Below are 20447 nucleotides of genomic sequence, written 5' to 3' on the forward strand. Positions count from 1 at the left end.
TCAGAGGGTGCAGGTTTATATTTCTTCTCTATTCTAGGTGTTATGATGCATGCCTTTACTGGTTCGTTAAAGATCTGATCTGCATGTTTTACCATGCCTGGGAGCATTGGGAGGCATTGGTACCTAGAATGAGTTGAGGATAGAGTGTTGAATAAAACAATGCTCTTCTAGTGGCACTGTATGCATGGTGACACCATGATATGCTGCAGCCCTAGCTATCACCTGGTTATAGACAGTACTATCCTCAGTTGGTGATGGATTAACATTGTCCTGTTGTGAATCATATGAATGAGTGGGTGAATGCACTGGTGTAGGGCTGGTAGGAGGAGAGGTAGGTATGTGGGGAGAATGAGGAGGAGAGTGAGGAGGAGAAAACTGAGCGAGGTGCTGGTTTCTCCTTCTGCTTTGGCACTTTAGCTGGAGGCTGCATAGTGCCCAATTCCTCATGAAAAGCTAGCTTCCTCTGTTTTTAAAGGATGTGCTGTAAGAGTTCTTCCTGTTTCTTTATGGATGTGGATCCTGGATTGCCTTTCATCCATAATGTCTAGAATTGGCTCTAACTCTTCTTCAGAGGTTTTGTGGCTTTAAGTCTTTTTGTAAGTCCATGCTCCTCTGTGTATGTTGGCCTTTTCGGCTCCGAAGCATGCTTTTTCGGGATCGAAAAACATGAGGAGGACGAAGGTTTTGGTTCCGAAACTGGCTTTCTTATGTTCGACTCTGAAAATTGATGTCTACTGGAGTCGGAATCTGAGCTTTTTGTTGTCTGAGGTTTTCGGAGGCGTGGCCTTTTTCGGTGCCGAACTGGGAGGTCGGTCACCCACAGTCTTTTTGAGCCGAGCCATGGCCTTTCGGCAGTGGCATACCCAAGGCCTTTTGTTTTTTCTTTTGTAAGAGTGCAGGGGCAGACATACTCACATGTTGTCCTGCTGTGATTGGTCTGTCTTCATCTGATTCCTGCTCCCACTCCGAATGAGACTGTTGTCTGCATCAATTCTTCTTCTTCTACGTCGAGTTGTTCCCCACTCTTCGGCGCCATTTCGAGCCTTCTTGCTCTTTGGTCTCTAAGAGTATTTTTCGACTGGAAGGATCGACAGGCCTCGCAGTTTTCTTCCCGATGATCTGGGGAAAGGCAGAGGTTGCAAAGCAGATGCTGGTCTGTGTACGTGTACTTCGCGTGGCACCGAGGACAGAATTGGAATGGAGTCCGATCCATGAGGCTTTCCACGCGGTCAGCCCGAATACGCCAGAGTTGGGCGCGCAAAGTTGTTTTCCTGACAGTACTGCTGTGTCGATGAAAGAAGATAAACCCGATCGATACAATTCCGACAAAAAGAGAGTTTTACAAAGTTTTTCAAATCAAAATCTCGGAGCGAGAGGAAACACGTCCGAACCCAAGGGCGGAAAGAAAACAATCTAACAATGGAGTCGATGGCCATGCGCAATGGAACCGAAGAGGAGGAGTCACTCGATCTTCGTGACTTGAAAAGACTTCTTCAAAGAAAAACAACTTGTTACACTCTTTTATATATATATATATATATATATATATATATATATATATATATATATATGGAAAATGTCACTTACCCAGTGTACATCTGTTCGTGGCATTAGTCGCTGCAGATTCACATGCTGTGCACATCCCGACATCTGGTGTTGGGCTCGGAGTGTTACAAGTTGTTTTTCTTCGAAGAAATCTTTTTTCGAGTCACGAGACCGAGGGACTCCTCCCATTTCGACTCCATTGCGCATGGGCGTCGACTCCATCTTAGATTGTTTTCCCCGCAGAGGGTGAGGTAGGAGTTGTGTATGCTAGTAATAGTGCCCATGCAATGGAGTGAATACGTATGTACATAATGAAGTTTAAAGTAATATATTTACAAATGTTCAAGATCAACTTCTAAACGGCTACAGGCTCCCGGGGAGGCGGGTGGGCGCATGTGAATCTGCAGCGACTAATGCCACGAACAGATGTACACTGGGTAAGTGACATTTTCCGTTCGATGGCATGTGTAGCTGCAGATACACATGCTGTGCATAGACTAGTAAGCAGTTATCTCCCCAAAAGCGGTGGTTCAGCCTGTAGGAGTTGAAGTTGTTTGAAATAATGTTCGTAGTACAGCTTGACCTACTGTGGCTTGTTGTGCCGTTAACACATCTACACAGTAGTGTTTGGTAAATGTATGAGGTGTAGACCATGTTGCTGCCTTACATATTTCGTTCATTGGAATATTTCCTAGAAAGCCCATGGTAGCACCTTTTTTTCTGGTTGAGTGTGCCTTTGGTGTAATAGGCAGCTCTCTCTTTGCTTTAAGATAGCAGGTTTGAATACACTTAACTATCCATCTAGCAATGCCTTGTTTAGAAATTGGATTCCCTGTATGAGGTTTTTGGAAAGCAATAAATAGTTGTTTTGTTTTTCGAATTAGTTTTGTTCTGTCAATGTAGTACATTAGTGCTCTTTTGATGTCTAATGTATGCAGTGCTCTTTCAGCTACAGAATCTGGCTGTGGGAAGAACACTGGTAATTCTACCGTTTGATTCAAGTGGAACGGTGAGATCACTTTTGGTAAAAATTTTGGATTTGTCCGTAGAACTACTTTATGCTTGTGTATTTGAATAAATGGTTCTTGTATGGTAAATGCTTGAATTTCACTCACTCTTCTTAGAGATGTGATGGCAATCAAAAAATGCAACTTTCCATGTTAAGTATTGCATTTCACAAGAGTGCATGGGCTCAAAAGGTGGACCCATGAGTCGTGTTAAGACAATGTTGAGGTTCCATGAAGGAACTGGTGGTGTTCGTGGTGGTATAATTCTCTTTAGGCCTTCCATAAATGCTTTTATGACTGGTATCCTAAATAATGAAGTTGAGTGCGTAATTTGCAGGTAGGCTGAAATTGCGGTCAGATGTATCTTTATTGAAGAGAAAGCTAGCTTTGACTTTTGCAATTGTAGTAAGTATCCTACTATATCTTTGGCAGATGCGTGTAAGGGTTGAATTTGATTATTATGGCAGTAATAAACAAATCTTTTCCACTTATTTGCATAGCAGTGTCTAGTGGTAGGTTTCCTAGCTTGTCTTATGACCTCCATACATTCTTGTGTGAGGTCTAAGTGTCCGAATTCTAGGATTTCAGGAGCCAAATTGCTAGATTCAGCGATGCTGGATTTGGATGTCTGATCTGTTGTTTGTGTTGTGTTAACAGATCTGGTCTGTTTGGTAGTTTGACATGAGGTACTACTGAGAGGTCAAGTAGTGTTGTGTACCAAGGTTGTCTTGCCCATGTCGGTGCTATTAGTATGAGCTTGAGTTTTGACTCAATTTGTTTACTAGATATGGAAGGAGTGGAAGAGGGGGAAAAGCGTAAGCAAATATGCCTGACGAGCTCATCCATAACGCATTGCCCAGAGACTGATCTTGTGGGTCCCTGGATGCGAAGTTTTGGCATTTTGAGTTTTCTTTTGTTGCAAATAGATCTATTTGTGGTGTTCCCCACATTTGGAAGTAAGTGTTTAGTATTTGGGGGTGAATCTCCCATTCGTGGATCTGTTGGTGATCCCGAGAGAGATTGTCTGCTAACTGGTTCTGAATTCCTGGAATAAAAATTGTGCTATTAGGCGAATGTGGTTGTGAATCGCCCAATGCCATATTTTCTGTGTTAGGAGACACAACTGTGTCGAGTGTGTGCCTCCCTGTTTGTTTAGGTAATACATTGTTGTCATGTTGTCTGTTTTGACAAGAATGTGTTTGTGTCTTATTAAGGGTTGAAATGCTTTGAGCGCTAGAAATACCGCTAACCGTTCTAAGTGATTTATGTGAAACTGTTTTTGCCGTATGTCCCATTGTCCTTGGATGCTGTGTTGATTGAGGTGTGCTCCCCACCCTATCATGGAAGCATCTGTTGTTATTACGTATTGTGGCACTGTGTCTTGGAAAGGCCGCCCTTGGTTTAAATTTATACTGTTCCACCATTGAAGCGAGATGTATGTTTGGCGGTCTATCAACACCAGATCTAGAAGCTGACCCTGTGCTTGTGACCATTGTGATGCTAGGCACTGTTGTAAGGGCCGCATGTGCAACCTTGCGTTTGGTACAATGGCTATGCATGAAGACATCATGCCTAGTAGTTTCATCACCAGTTTGACTTGTATCTTTTGATTTGGATACATGGTCTGTATCACATTGTGAAATGTGTGAACTCTTTGTGGACTTGGAGTGGCAATCCCTTTTGCTGTGTTGATTGTTGCTCCTAAGTATTGCTGTGTTTGACACGGCAGAAGGTGTGACTTTGTGTAATTGATTGAGAAACCTAGTTTGTGGAGGATTTCTATGACATATTTTGTGTGTTGTGAACACCGTCTTAGCGTGTTGGTTTTGATTAACCAATCGTCTAGGTACGGGAACACATGTATTTGCTGCCTTCTGATATGTGCAGCTACTACTGCTAGGCATTTTGTAAAAACTCTTGGTGCAGTTGTTATTCCGAATGGCAACACTTTGAATTGGTAATGTATCCCTTGGAATACAAACCTTAGGTACTTTCTGTGTGAAGGATGTATTGGTATATGGAAATATGCATCCTTTAGGTCTAGTGTTGTCATGTAGTCTTGTTGTTTGAGCAGTGGGATTACGTCTTGTAATGTAACCATGTGAAAGTGATCTGATTAGATGTAGGTATTTAATGTTCGGAGATCTAGTATAGTTCTCAGACTCTTGTCTTTTTTGGGTATCAGAAAGTACAGGGAGTAAACTCCTGTGTTTATTTGTTGTTTTGGTACTAACTCTATTGCTTCTTTTTGTAGCAATGCCTGAACTTCTAGTCCTAGAAGATCTATATGTTGTTTTGACATATTGTGTGTTTTCGGTGGAATGTTTGGAGGGAATTTGAGAAATTCTATGCAATAACCATGCTGGATAATTGCTAAGACCCAAGTGTCTGTTGTTATTTACTCCCAATGTTTGTAAAACTTGGTTAGTCTCCCCCCCCACAGGTGTTATGTGTTGGGGATTTGTGATCTTGAAGTCACTGCGTGTTTGGAGGAGTTTTGGGACTTTGGAACTTTCCTCTATTCCTTTGAAATTGTCCCCCTCTATATTGTCCCCAAAAACCTCCCCGCTGATACTGGCTCTGGTAAGTGGGCTTTGTTTGTGAGGTTGTGGCTTCTGTGGTTTGCCCTCGAAACCCCCCCTCGAAATTGTGTCTTTCGAAATGTGCCTCTGCTCTGTGGGGAGTAGAGTGCGCCCATGGCTTTGGCCGTGTCAGTGTCTTTCTTAAGTTTTTCGATCGCAGTGTCCACCTCCGGCCCAAACAACTGCTGTCCGTTGAATGGCATATTCAGCACAGCTTGCTGTATCTCTGGTTTAAATCCTGATGTACGCAGCCATGCAGGTCTTCTTATTGTTACAGCGGTGTTGACAGTTCTAGCAGCTGTGTCTGCAGCATCCATTGCTGACCGTATCTGATTATTGGAGATACCCTGTCCGTCTTCTACTACTTGCTGCACTCTTTTTTGGAACTCCTTGGGTAAATGTTCAATAAGGTGTTGCATCTCATCCCAATGGGCCCTATCATATCTGGCTAGCAAAGCTTGCGAATTTGCAATACGCCACTGGTTTGCTGCCTGTGCCGCCACCCATTTGCCTGCAGCATCGAATTTTCGACTTTCTTTATCTGGAGGTGGTGCATCTCCTGAAGTATGAGAGTTGGCTCTTTTGCGCGCTGCTCCTACTACAACAGAGTCTGGTGTTAGCTGTTGTGTAATGTACACTGGGTCTGTTGGTGGCGGTTTATATTTTTTATCTACTCTTTGAGTAATGGCCCTTTAACAGGCTCCTCAAACACTTGTTTGGAGTGTTTTAGCATTCCGGGTAGCATAGGAAGACTCTGATATTGGCTGTGTGTGGACGACAGTGTATTAAAAAGAAAGTAGTCTTCAATGGGCTCTGAATGAAGGCTGACATTATGAAATGCAGCTGCTCTTGACACCACCTGTGCGTATCCTGTACTATCCTCTGGTGGCGATGGTTTAGCTGGATAGCACTGGTGCGTCATAAAGGTCCCATGCGTCCGGGTCATCTTGACTCATTCCTGTATGAGTTGGGGATTGCATCATTGGTGGAGTGGCTACCGGTAATGGTTGCGGAGAGTGATGTGGGGATGGTGGCGGTGTTACTTGTTTAGCCACCTTTGGGTGTGGCTGTTTGTCTTTGTCTTGGAAGGCAAGCTTGCGTTTCATTTTGACTGGAGGAAGAGTGCTGATCTTCCCTGTATCTTTTTTAATAAAGAGCCGTCTTTGTGTGTGATCTGGCTCTATTGCCTGTAATTCCTGTCCAAATCTATGTGTCTTCATTTGTGTGGACAGTCCTTGTTCCTCAGTGTAGGAACCTGTTTTCGGTTCCGAGGCCGGATATCTCGGTACCGAAACCTTTTCGGCTGCTTTTTTCGGCTCCGACAAAACCTTTTTTACTTTCTGCATCGTGCTCTCTCGGTGCCGACCCGTTTCGGTGCCGAATCTTCTCTGAGCCACTATCTCGGGCCCGAGATTGCTGTGTGCCGGTATCTCGACCGGAGTCGGATGACTTCGACACCAGCTCGCCCTTTTTCGGTGCCGATGAACGGTCACCTACTTTTCGGGTTAAGCCATGGCCTGTTGGCGGTGGCGTCCCCTGGGCTTTAGCGCTTTTCTCGCGAGTTCTTGGTTTCGACGTCTTACTCACGGTTTTCGGCGTTTCCTCGGGATCGATCTCCTCAGAGTCCGACTCCTGGGTGGAGAATGTTTCTTCCTCCTCCTCGAAACGCTCTTGTCCTGTCGGCGCCGATGCCATTTGCAGTCTTCTTGCTCTTCGGTCCCTGAGTGTCTTCCTCGACCGAAACGCTCGACAGGCCTCACAAGTATCCTCCTTGTGTTCTGGTGACAAACACAAGTTACAGACCAGATGTTGATCTGTATATGGATACTTGTTATGGCATTTTGGACAGAAGCGGAATGGGGTCCGTTCCATCAGCCTTGAAGAGACACGTGGCCGGGCCGACCAGGCCCCGACGGGGATGGAAGAAAAACCCCGAAGGGCCACCGGAGCTCTTCTTAATTCGGTGTCAATCTGTTGTAACTAACCCGATACCGAACGCAAACAATACCGACGATTTTTCCGAGATTCTAACTAACTTTCCGACCCGAAACACGTCCGAACCCGATGGCGGAAAAAAAACAATCTAAGATGGAGTCGACGCCCATGCGCAATGGAGTCGAAATGGGAGGAGTCCCTCGGTCTCATGACTCGAAAAAAGACTTCTTCGAAGAAAAACAACTTGTAACACTCCGAGCCCAACACCAGATGGCGGGATGTGCACAGCATGTGTATCTGCAGCTACACATGCCATCGAACATATATATATATATGTACACACACACACACACACGTACATTAATGAAGTAAACTTAGATAAAAAAAGCAACATTAAAAACTGAAAATGTTCTGTAGATTTGAATGAAGTTGAAATTAGGGACGAAACATTAAGTTGGTATCCTTACATTGATTTGTGATGACACAATTATAAGTTCAGTAAATGGTAGTATTGATGACTGATGCCACAAAAGCACTACAATGCACTGTAAAAAAGTAAGCAAAAAGAAAGGGGTATGCAAGAGTTTAGCATATTAGTTTGTCTTTTGGAAATAAAGGTCAGTCTAAAAAGCGCCAACCTTCCCATTACATGTTTTATTTTTTTAATATATATATTTTGTTTGCAAATTTAACAGGATTCCATAATGTGTGTACTTGTTTTATGCACACATCCCATACACACACAAAAGCAGATCACTGCTCCCAAAGACAGACCTCACACTCCACATTAGAGCATCTTCCTGCATTCTTAAATTCCTCAAGAAGCTGAGGAGCTTGCAGTCTGAGTAAGTTCTAGGGGTAGGCGGTGAACTCTGCTCACGGAGTTGCAGAGTTTTTCCCACTCCGCTTAGAACGTGGCGTTCTGAAAAACTATGGTGAACAGAGTATTTTTCCTCACTCACGCAAACGTTAAGTTTGCAGCAAGGAAAATGTTACTCTAGACTGCCTCCCAGTGAGATTTCTCAATGCGGATAGTCGCTACCGCTCATGTTGAGAAACATTCCGTGTGCACTGAGGAAGCTGCAGCTCGAGTAGAAAATCTACTCGAGCTGCAGAAAAGAAGAACATCGTGCTGCACGTAGTGCCATTCGTACTGATTTTGCAGCGCAGGACAAACACCTGGCACTGAAAATCAGTGCAAGCAGCGTGACCCAACACACTCCACCCAGGCCTAGTAAGTTCCCCCGAGGCTAGCTTCACACAGCTGCCAAAGCACCAGGATACTCTCAAGCGTGACAGTATGTTATAAAAATACACATAACATGCTGGTTTCTGTAGTACTATCTACTGTTTTGAGATCTTAGAAATTGTTCAGGCCTGGGTCCTAGGCTTCAAATAGTGATTCAGTGGAGTTCCACAATAGTCAAAAGGTGAAGAACTGCTACCTTAGAAAAAACCCCAGCTAAAGAGCGTCACCCGATTTTCGTCTGTGCACGCTCTAAGAATTAGCAAACAGTAAGAAGCTTTTCCAAGAATTTGTAAATTTTATTTTACACCATTTTAAAATCTCAAATGCTAGTCAGTTTTTTTAATGATTCATTGTTTTGTTTACAGGACGCATAAATCTGATGCTGGGAAAAGTCTAGAGTTTCCAGAAAGCGCAAAGCATACAGGTGAAACCTTTTTTAATTATTTAAAATAGCACAGCATCCTGGTGTGTAAACAAAGGAGCCCAAACCCATGCCAAGGACATTTTATAGTGCATTTCATTGAGGCCAACTTACAAACAAGAAAAACTGCTTGTACTGCTTCCATTAATTATATTATCATTTTGCAATGATGGCTGGCAAGTCACACCGGTCTCTTACGTCACAGACGTGCTTGTAGCCAGGAAGCACAGTATATTTGCTGCTCTCTTCTGCTTCAACCCTTAGTGTCACTCAGATTTTATCACCACTATTAAGTTACAATGCTGAGTTTGTGTACAGCACAGCATACACTATTTGCTGTACTTCTTGGCATTGGTGGGTCTCGTCGCAGAAGGCTGTTCTATCCCAGTGGAGGGTGCTCACATGGGGTTCCAGCCATAGGAACTTAGACAAAACCTATGGGCAAGCACTTACTTCTGTAGGAGCATGCTCTGTCCTTGGCAGAAGCTGTCAAAGTCTAAGTCGGTGTGTTCCCGTTTCCCAGTGTATTATTAGGGAGTTGTGTCAATGTTCTGAGTGCCAAATGAGTGTCATCTATAGGTTATGGGATTACCAAGTGGACTCAACTCTTAGGCAGTCTTCCAACCATGTGCATACACTTGATGTCTCTTCAGAGTATCTATCTGGATGTATGCAATGGATGTGCGGATCAGACTCCTGGGTGTGTTATATGATGTGCACCTCATCTAATTGACTAATGTAGCTATGTTCTGAAACCTGGCTTCATTTCGCACCTTATTTGTGTAGACAACAGCGGGTGGTACTTCATGTCCGTATACACAACATAAAGTTATTAACATTACAAACACTGTACATCAAGTTCCTTCCAATTCTCAGAAACCTTACACATTCAGTCTTAAGTATAACTGACTGACCTTCAAGCCTCTTAGAATCTGATAGACCAGGAACTGAATTCTGTCTTCACTCAGCTTCTCGTGCTTCATGATCTTCCCCAAGTCTGTTCCCATGAATGGCATCACCAAGTAACTGAGGAATTCCAATCAGAGACAGACAAGATCAGTCATCTAGAACTGTCTCCACATCAATGCAAGAAATGAAAATACAGCACAATCACATACTGAGAAGAAACAAAACTGATAGTTACCAAGATATAATTTATGATTCTGGATTATGTTCAAATGAGGTCGGTAGTAACTAAGCCAATTAACAGACGCAAGTCGTAGCACAGGAATGAAACGTGGTCTCTAAGGGCCAGATGTAGCAAAGTGTTTGCGCCTCGCAAACAGCGAAAAACGCCGTTGGCGAGGCGCAAAAGCCTCTTTGCTATGCAGAAATGCATTTTGCGAGTCGGATCCGACTCGCAAAATGCATTTCCGACTCGCAAATAGGAAGGGGTGTTCCCTTCCTATTAGCGACTCGCAATGCTATTCAATTTCATTTGCGACCGCAAAAGCGGTCGCAAATGAAATCGCAGTTACCATCCACTTGAAGTCGATGGTAACCCAGTCGCAAACGGGAAGGGGTCCCCTTCCCCTTTGTGAATGGAAACAAAAATAATTTTTCAGAGCAGGTAGAGGTCCTATGGACCACTGCCTGCTCTGAAAAATACCAAAACAAAAGGTTTCGGGTTTTTTTCTAAGTGCAGCTCGTTTTCCTTTAAGGAAAACGGGCTGCAGATAGAAAAAAAAAAACTGCTTTATTAAAAAGCAGTCACGGACATGACTCCAGCAGGCCACCATCCCCGTGAGTGCCCATACTCGCAATGGGGTCGCAAACTGCGACCCACCTCATTAATATTAATGAGGTGGGTCTTTGCGACCCCATTGCGAGTTGCAGAAGGTGTCTGAGACACCTTTCTGCATACCAAATTGCGAGTTGCAATTTGCAAGTCGCACGGACTCGCAAATTGCAAGTCGCAATTTGTTTTTTTCCTACATCTGGCCCTAAGTATTATAGTGGCAGAAAAAGTAAAGGAGACATCCCCCTTTGAAGAACAATGGTAAATCGGGTAAATTCATTGGTCGTATTCAAGCCTATATTGAGGGATATTCTGTCTAACCACTTCTATATACCGAATCTGCTTTTCATTGTGAATAATTTTCTAATCTACAATACATTTGTGCTTCAACTGCTGAAAGGAAACATGATAAAAGCGGGTTCTTGCAGCAGAAAAATTGACTGCAACCATAGACTTTTTTGCACGCACTCAGGAGTTACCTCAGTCTAAATTGCTGCCTATCACAGGCACCTGGATTCACAAGGTCACGTTGAAGACGTCTGCCATCTACTCCAGTAAATTTCCCATTATGCGTGAAGTAAAATTTAGATCTAAAAATATTTTGGATTAAAAAAGAATCCTTGTAGAAGTGGAAACCCTCACTAGTCGTACATTTACAGAAATGCACTTAATGTCCAAAACTTACTTGTGCAAATTTTTAATTGGTGGAAAATGTGCACGAATAGTCATATGAAATATGCATTTGTGCATGCAACTTATTCTCCTGTTTTCAGAGGGGACGTATTTATCCGTGTGATGTACCCGCTTCCCTTACACTGATATTTAATATGTCCTCTTTCGTTCCTCTCCTTTTAAAGGGGCTTTAACAGTAGTTTTATGCTTGTTTCCATGGCGGGGAAGTGCCTGCCAAATTTTGGTGAATATTCACAAATTTATGAGAGTTGCATTTTGCAAGGAGGTTACGCTAGCAATGTCTGCCCCAATTTAAAGAAGCCAGCAGCAACTGATGACTCCGATCAACAATATTTCCCCTGTGGCATAAATATTTTTCGGCCTTCTGCTACCAGTGTTTTTACTGTGCAGTTTTTGTTTTCCAAAGGGCACAAATGTTTTCCCAGTGCAAAAGCATAGTATTACTGTTGCACTGAGACTGACGATAAAGCACTGGGCGGTTTATTACTGTGCATCATAACCGTTGTATAGAACTAAGGCTTTCTAGTAAATTGATTTTGGAAAAATATATTTTAAATTTTTCAATTTATGTCCAATTTCTCTTGTTTCTTGTCATTCTAGAATAGCCAACTTCCCTGCATCCTCTCAGACTCCCATTAGAAAGCCTGAACTTTTTATTTTTTTTGTAGGGCTTTAAAATCCCATTTGTTTTTGTCAGCTGTTGAAGGGTCTGAAGTTCAGGCCCATTATTATTGATTAAAGGAGACTTGGTATTTAAAGGAAGTACATTACATTCGTGCTGTTGCAAAATTCTTCAGACGAGAAAAGTTGGCAGTTGGAAAACCATGCATGGAGAACGAAGAAGATGCAGACAGTACAGCAGTGGTTAATTTGTTAATAAAAACGTCCTGGGCCCCAAAGCTCTCCTCCAGAACACACTGCTGCAATTAAATGTGCGAGCATGTAATACTGAGACAGTGTAATCCTACAGCCATTTCGGGCCTCTTCAATCAATTTACAGCCACTCCCTGCACCTTCAGCTCACTCTTGCAGCTTTATGCTTTCTCCTTCTGCAACGCTTTTCTGTCTTTTTTGCTCCATCTTTCCCATATGTGTCTTTTGCTCGCATTAATTGCCCTATGCAAAAACAAAAAATAAGTGCCAGTCCTCAAAAATAACTGACAGTGCCCCAACCACCACCTCAAATTAAGCACTGCAGTACAGTCAACATGAAACTGTTACAGCAGGAGAGTTTAACAAGCATTGGCAAAGCCTTTGCCATGCCTGTGCTGGATTGGGCAAAAAAAGAGCGCAATGACATTGGCACATTGTTTTTTATTCAACGATCTGAGATGTATTGGTAAATGTTTTAAATAATTAAATTCAACTAGTGCAAACGTGCTTTTTTAGGTCGAACATAGCACAGAGCAAGCGCTGCTTTTCAGACCTGTTATCTGTCTATGGGCTTTGACCACGCCCACCACTTTCATTCATTCGTAGGCCTGCCTTTCAAAAATTCCTTGATGTTGTAGGTAAATGCATTACTTTTGTCCCACTTTGAGGCTGCTTTGTTACTGCCTTGGGGACGACCCTGTTACATGGATAATTACACGACTGCCGATATGCTTTACTGTGAGTGAACCCCTTTTTTTATTTGGTCCCTGCCCATGGCGCTTTCATGTCTTACAAAGCGCAAATTCGAACAGCAATATTGGAGCGCTTTGCATAACTACCAGTTACTTCACATCGTTTCTTTTGATTTTTTTACTTTCTTCCTCCTGGAAGAAACTTCAATAATACAGCGCAAGAATATGGTGAAAGCAGTTTTCGTGCTTTCTTCCCTCTGGTGTTACCAATTGCTGGCATGGAAAACCCTGTGACGATAAGTGGCCAAATAAAGGTTGCACCCAGCAGGAAGCATAGCTGGGGCACGTAGCTCTCTCCCCTCATAGGATGTTGCTGTTTTGACTGATTTAACCCAGTGAGCCCCGATACTTTGTAGCAGCTATTCATAGCTTTGAGGCACACATTTAGCAACAACCACGGTAAATGGAAGCTTATGCTAATATATGTGAAACGCCATTTCCTACCCGCACATGCAATATATAGTTTTTTTATTTTACAGAGATGCCCATGAAAAGCAGACCTTCAACAAAGCTATTTTTTCTGCTGACTGATGGGTTCTGCAGCCTAGAGTGCCTGGGCACCTCCTGCCATCTTTGACCGTGAGTGTGGGTCTCAAGTGTAATGCAGCCACTTCTCAGACTATCAAAGGGAAAGAGTGAGGTAGAAAAGAGTTTAACATGTACGGAGGCTCCCGGTAAGGGCCAGTTGTTTAAAAAAGCTTGTTTGATATTAACACAGAAAATTACAGGATATAACAGCCTCTGATAGCGATTACAGGAGCAAACGAGTTCAGTCGAGAAGGCGCGCTGGGGAGGGGAACAGATTTGTGTTCTAGTTTAAAGGAACAGTACTAAGAAAACAACTTCCATGTTGGGCAGGGTCTGTTGGAGAGCACATGTTCTTTTTTAATATGCATGTGGTTTAGCATTTTAAGAACATATGATTCTTTAGTCTCCAAAAGCAACTGCGGGTCTTTTTTTCAGCCATATTACCGTAAAAATCTGTCTGCGAAGCTGGTTGTTTGAGTATTTCTATTATACTCAGAACTGGCCTTTGCTCAGAGAGCTCCGTAAGGGAAATGCTACACGAGAAGAATAGCAGTGATAATACAAGGACACAACAGCTTCCAGAAACAGTGTTTAAATGTACTTATCGTTGATGCTACATTGGAAGAAGACTTCTGCAGGTTGCGCATGCCCAACTCACACATACTAAAGGCCGGCCCCGACTATACTTCTCTTTTAGTTAGTAACTGTTTCTGCGAGTTCAAGCAATTCACTGCCACCCAGATGTAAGTGTCCGGTATTTCCGGGAAGTAACAAAACCTTTGGAAATAATTGTGCAAGGTTTCTCAAAAAGACATGGTCACCCGTAAGTGTGAGAAGTTTTCCCAGACAAGCATGATGTACTAAAAGGAGCCTTGATGTGGGTTCATGGCTGCACATTTGAGGATCATCCATAAATTGACCAATGTCCAGGTACAAAGGCTCCTCTAGTCTTCCAGATAGAGGAGGGTAAATGGAAGTGCTATAGTTATATGCAGGGCCACTGGAATTATGTAGCAGGAAAAGAAGAAATTCTAAGGCAGGGCGGACCAATTTATGTGGCAAGAAAATTCCAGTTATGAATTTACAATGCCGATAGCTCTAACTCAAGCAAATGCGAGACCTATTGCATTGCAAATGCTTGTTTAAGATGGAGTGTCTGGCAGCAATACCATAACAGACGACCGCAGGACGGGGAGCAACAAAGAAAAAGATGGGGTGAGAAGTAAATGAGAGGGGGGCATAGAAATTAAAAATAAATAAAGCCGGCAGGAAAGAGGTGAACGAAAAGCGGCACACAAGGGCGTGAGCAACACAGGCGGTCGCAGGGGAAGCACACGAATGAGAGAACAGTACAGTCGGCAGGGAGTCATTCCGTTCCACTGCCAGTTATATTGTAAATCTCAGCCTCCATCTTGAGTTTGACAGTAACTAAAAGGGACGCAGGTTTAAAAGGTGTCACATGTACATCCACCTTATAGAAGCCATTCACACACTGCAGTTTCTCAAAGTAGCACAGAATGTTAAGGTTAACAACCTGTTTAAAGATTACCGATTGTAACATAGGTGATGGCACAGATAGGCATGCAAGCTTAAAAACCAAATCATAAAAGGAGGTATATAAAGTTGGATGGAAAATAACAAGGAATAAACTCACAAACCCATTTACAAAAAAAATGAGAATTAACTACATTGAACATACACGGGGGGGGGAGGGGGGAGTATAAATTAACTCATGGAAGAAATGTTCTTGACTCAAGTAACCAATGCAGAGCCTACATTTGTACAGTTATGCTTGCTGGGAAAAAAAACAGTTATTTGGTTGTAATCTCAGATTAAACGTATTGCAGCCAGTTGAGTTAAGCAGGAAACGGGAACAGACAAGCACTCGCCTCAGAGTGAAATTTTGACACTGAGGAATACACGTGTAACAAGCAGCCTTGCCTTCAGGTAGGCAATTCAAGTTTGGCATCCCGAAAATTACTAAACTTAACGATCTTCCGCTCATGGTAATATTCTGTCTTAATCACCTAAGAAAATTAGACGTTTATAACCGCGCAGCTTAGAATACTATTGACTGAACACGGTACAGACGTACCGTGGGCAGACCGTAGTTTGACTGTCCATCCGAAAGAGGAGCTCATAATCGGACAAGGCCAGTCCCTTCTGGGACAAACTACACTATCTCCTGGCCAGAGACCGCACTGGAGCGAGGATCAGGTGCCAACTGTAAACAGCAGGTTACAATCCATGCCCCAAACCTGCATTAGATTTCACTGGGCCCAGGGGTACTGCACTCACTGCGTTCTCCACTTGTTTATTGGCTCGGTAATCCTTCTGAAAGAAGTGGTTTACTAAAGTAACCATGGAAAACTGAGATAAGCTATGTCTGGTGAGACACCTTCAAACATTACAAGGAAATACAATACATTTAAATTCAGAGAAACATTTGCATGTGTGCATACACACAAATGTATAGGGGGGGGGGGGGGAGAAGAAAATTGATCAGGCTGACAGGGACTTTGTGGTTTCCACTAACGAGTCAGAATCGACTCCTTTAAATGGAAAGCACAAATGAGTTGTAACTAGAGGTCTTACTGCAACTCATTCTTCGTTTATTTCCTATTTAATATTCAAAGGAGAACATTGTTATTGTCTGGAAGAAGCTCAGTGGTACTGTACTCAATAATGAAACATGTCAGTTGTGGAGCCACCGAGAAAACCTTGTTTGATATAAATAATTTCAGCATAAAAACACCTCTTAGCCAAATAATCGTTGCTCATATAATAACACACTAAAAAGAGTACTACACGCTTATACAAATTGTCTACTTAAGTAATTTGGATTTGAGGTTGTTTTTTTCTTAATCTGTGAAGAAGGGTGTGACTCCAAGTTGGTATAAAAGTCGTTCCAAAGGAGTGAAATTAGCAGTTACACCAACCAGTCAAAGTGACACAAAGGAGTCCAAGTACAGCAAAGAGATGGAGGTAATTCTGGGAGGCAGAACACAGACAGTGATTGTGTGACAAATGACCAGCAGTGAGAAGTAAGACAGAGCACTGCTCTGAGCTATTAACGCTTGGGTGACCAGCTCGTGCTGTAGCTTTCATGGCATCCTGCCTGGAGCTGATAAATTGAAATAGAAGATACTGGTTTAGACAGTGCCCAGGAGGCTCAGCTTATAGAAGGAGGGCAATGAATAGAAGGAAAGGCACACGAGTCACGTGATGCAATAATCTAGCTTAGCCAGTAATCTCCAGGGTACTATCAAGGGTGTTAGCCATTTGGAAGGGTGGTGCTGCCAATGTTTCTCAATAGTGGTGGAGGCAGGGAAGCAGCAGACTTCAGCCTCGGAGGAGTTCAGCATTATAGAAGAGACTTCCATCCAGTAATTTACAGCCTTTACATAATATGAGAAAAAAATGGAATATTCTTTGAGTGTTGTTAGCATACTGATAATACAAGAAAGCGAGCAAAGTGATATCGAGAAAGGGGGTATAGAGTGAGTCTTCGGGATTGCTGACTAGCATGACGATTGCCAATGAAAGTGAGGAGATCAATCAAAACGAGAAGGAGTGCTTACAGTAGTAAGAGGAGGACCGGCCTAGCGCCTAGCTTGCAAGTTCTACACAGCAATGGCCAAGCGCAGGTTTGAATGGTAAGATGTCTACAGCACTAGACTGATCAAAGGAGCAAAGTTGTTTGGGTTAGACCGCTACAAAAAGGTTGGAGTGCCGGATGAAGATAGTTTTGGTGGATTGACAAAGCTAGATTGCAGTCGAGTTAGTAGGTCAAGAGATGAGAGATACTGAATGAGCCCACTGAACACTAATGAGAATTGTGAAGAAGAGCACGATATACAGAGCAGTCACTGTAAGTGGAAGAAGGATTAGTGCCCTACTTTCTCCATCAGTGGCAGAAGAAGCACAGATTTGAAGCGGCCAGTCAGTGAGTGTCACAATACATCTCAAAAACACAAACGGTATTCCTAAGGATGCAGGACTGGATAAAGAGTGTTTTATATCTACAATGGATGACCCCTCCTTTAAAGCATTACGGGTGGATTCCACAAAGAAAACAATGGTTGAAAGGAACATTTGAAAGCACTGCTGGTGGTTTCACAATTTAAAAGGTGAAAGATGTGGACGGGCTGGCCACTGCAAGGTACCCCATTCGGTTCTGTCAGACGGGTTGGGTGGAGAAGACTGCTAAGGCAGCATAAAGAGTAGAAATTTTCTGGTGGGACTCCAAGAAGAGTGTGAAGTCTGTCCTTGTTAGTTAGTTGACATCTTACAACAAAAAGTCGAAAACAACGTTGTTTACCATGAGGTTAAGTCTGGGAAATGTTGGTGAGGAGAGATAAAGTAATTAGTGCAGGACAGTGTATGGGTGAGATCTGAGGGAGAAGAGATGACGAGTAGGTACACTGACCTGATCATGGACAAAGGTCAGCGCATCAAGAGTCATTTGAAAGTTGAGGTGCTTCTGGTTGCAGATTCTTACCACCTGCATAAATGGGTACAAAGTTTGAGGACATGAATGGCTAGCATTATCCAGGTCTGTAGGCAAAGGGTAGATGGGATGAAGGGGACATTGAGAGCTGTAATGGAGTGGGAAATGTCAGCTCAAATTAACAAGGAAGCACAAATCGGACAGTGATCAAATATAAAGAGAATAATCTGAACACAGCTTCCTCAAATAACCAATCACTAGCAAAGCTTTAGCAGGCACAAGCAAAATGTGTGGCTTACAAGTGAAAATAGTAGGACGGTTCCATCCATGTTCTCAAGCATTCTTGCACTTCTGCATCTATTTGTTCACTAATTCGATCATTCTTGCATGTGTTCAATAGCCCTACCATACAAACACACACACACAAACTCACAAGAAAATGAAAGGCACTTTCATTTATCCGCACAACCTACTGGCTTTGCTTCTAGTTTGTGAGAGGCTTCTCACGAGCGGGGGGGGGGGGGGGGCTAGTGCTTCCAATAGTGCGCAACTGCCAATAGTTTAAGGGTGTGAATGCTGTCTAGGGTCTAAAAATGCCACTCATTAAGAGGGCATGAGTGCTATTGGTTGTGACACTGCTAATCTGTGGAGTGTGTGTTGTCAGTGTGAGTCTGCTAATGTGAGAGAGCTGAGAGCAGTGTCAGCCTGCTACTCTAAGGAGTGTGATTGCTGTTGATCGTGCTTCACTACTATTGTGAGGGGAGTTGGTCGTTATGTAGGACTTTTGCTTTTCCACCAGAAGAGCTACAGCTGTTTCCCTCAGGGTTTTGTTGAGGACATGCTGGAGACGTGCTGTATATTTCTTTACCAATGAAGAGTCGTACTTTTGAAACAACTTTGCAGCAAGAATCTCTAACCAGACTCATCTTCCTCCTTTTGTTTGCCTTCATGGCCTGCTTTCTCACAAGAGGCTGCCCAAAAACTTGAGGGAGGGGTTTTGAGAGCACCTGCAGAGTGACAGCTGGCATACTCCCCAAAATAACCACCGATCCATACAAATCGTCGACCCAAACATGACCACCACCAGGTTTGTTTACTAGCCTAACCATGCCCCCACATACACCAGAGAACAGTCTCAGCATCCACTCCTCGGGCCCCGTACCACACAGACACCCCCCCTTTCTCTAAGACTCTGCCTCCAGCCTCATGAATAGCTCCACAACAGCCTTCAGCTTCTGCTCACCCGGTCTCACTCCAGCCCCGCGGTACAAACGCCATGGCCAATGCAGCTTCACTGCGTGTGTGCATGCTTAGTGCGTGCGAGGTGTAAAGTGTCCTTCGTGCTCAGGGCGCATGTGCAGTACAGTGAGCTTGGAGGGAGCCACCGGTATGCCACGTGCCCAAAAAAAACTAACTGCACATGTGCTGAAGAGCACCTGTGCGCACGCTTGCACCAAAAAAAGCCCTACCCATGCGCTAGATAAAGCAGCATAGCGCAATTATTCTCCCCCCACTCTGGGGAAAGTCCAGTACTTGAAGCAACCATGCATAACACGATTTCCACTAGTGGAGAACAGGAAACGCACCTCAGCTGTTTGCTTACTGTAGTAAGTCGTGTCTAGTTATACAAGCAGAGTTTCTGCTGGGCCAGGTGCCAGGCTGTGTTGCTGCTGTTTATTCAACAGCAGCTGTTGGTTCTTACGGTGCCACTGCCAGAGCGCCGGGGGAGGTGGGTTTTGGCAGGGCTGGGAAAGCGCATAGTAGTCGAGTGGGGGGATTCCGGGAAAGCCAGGGGTTACAGGGGTTCACATATTTTATATTGGGTTTCCTGGGACAGTATTACTGCTGTTGGACCTACTACCACTTGGCCCTCGAAGTTGTGAGGAAGAGTATTTCAACGTTTGTGAAGGAGCTGGTGCAAGTTAGAGAACCTCAGAACCCCACAAAGCACTCAGTACTACTTAATAAATCAACAACCAGTCGGAAGCTCTCATTTAAAAAAGGAAAGGTACAGTACACACAACTAAATACTAAACATGAAAATACGAATTTAGAAAATAATAATTAGATTTTTAACCTCTCCTGAACTACATGTCATGTAAGTAGGTCTCTGTTAAAACCTATCCTTTTGGATTTGTCAGTTTGCAGTACAAACCTCTTCATAGTGTATTTGTCAGAAAATTCACAATGTAAAATCCACTCCTACCGGGCGTGACAATGGGTCTGAATTAATGTCTCTCAGATCTAAGCAATGTCACTACTTCATAGGCAGGCTAACACGACTACTGCCTAAGCAAATGCCTATAAAGAATAATAAATAAGATGTAGAGCCAAAGACCCGCTATACCACTTAATAGATTTGAGATCTCAGTGACAGATAGCTTCAGCTGTTTTGGCAAGATCTCGTTTCCAATACATATCGTACAACATACATGCCAAAAGCACCAGCTCGGGTAGAAAGACTCCCTACCTGTCAAGTAAAAAATGGCTTTATTTTACCTGTCTCCCCTCTTGAAACTGCCTCTATTTCAGTGTTGGCTAATGGGCAAAATACATTACCTCCCGTCCCTCCCCCGCCTTCCTTTCCTAACCAATGAGGCTCCCTGCCTCCCCTTAGGCCCCTCCCTTCCCTTTTGAAAAGCCCCCCCAACCCCACCACCTCCTGTTCTTTTTG

At 43.5% G+C, this 20447-nt stretch overlaps 1 protein-coding gene across 1 annotated transcript in view; it reads right to left on the reverse strand.

The window, feature by feature from the left end:
- The window catches only part of MAPK12 (mitogen-activated protein kinase 12), a 363201-nt gene that overhangs the window by 197934 nt on the left and 144820 nt on the right, over positions 1–20447 (reverse strand). The window contains exon 4 of the mRNA XM_069229664.1: positions 9654–9765. Within this exon, the coding sequence (XP_069085765.1) occupies positions 9654–9765 (112 nt within the window). The remainder of the gene's footprint in view (positions 1–9653; positions 9766–20447) is intronic.

The sequence above is a fragment of the Pleurodeles waltl genome, chromosome 4_1 (genome assembly GCF_031143425.1).
Source record: "Pleurodeles waltl isolate 20211129_DDA chromosome 4_1, aPleWal1.hap1.20221129, whole genome shotgun sequence".
NCBI lineage: Eukaryota > Metazoa > Chordata > Amphibia > Caudata > Salamandridae > Pleurodeles > Pleurodeles waltl.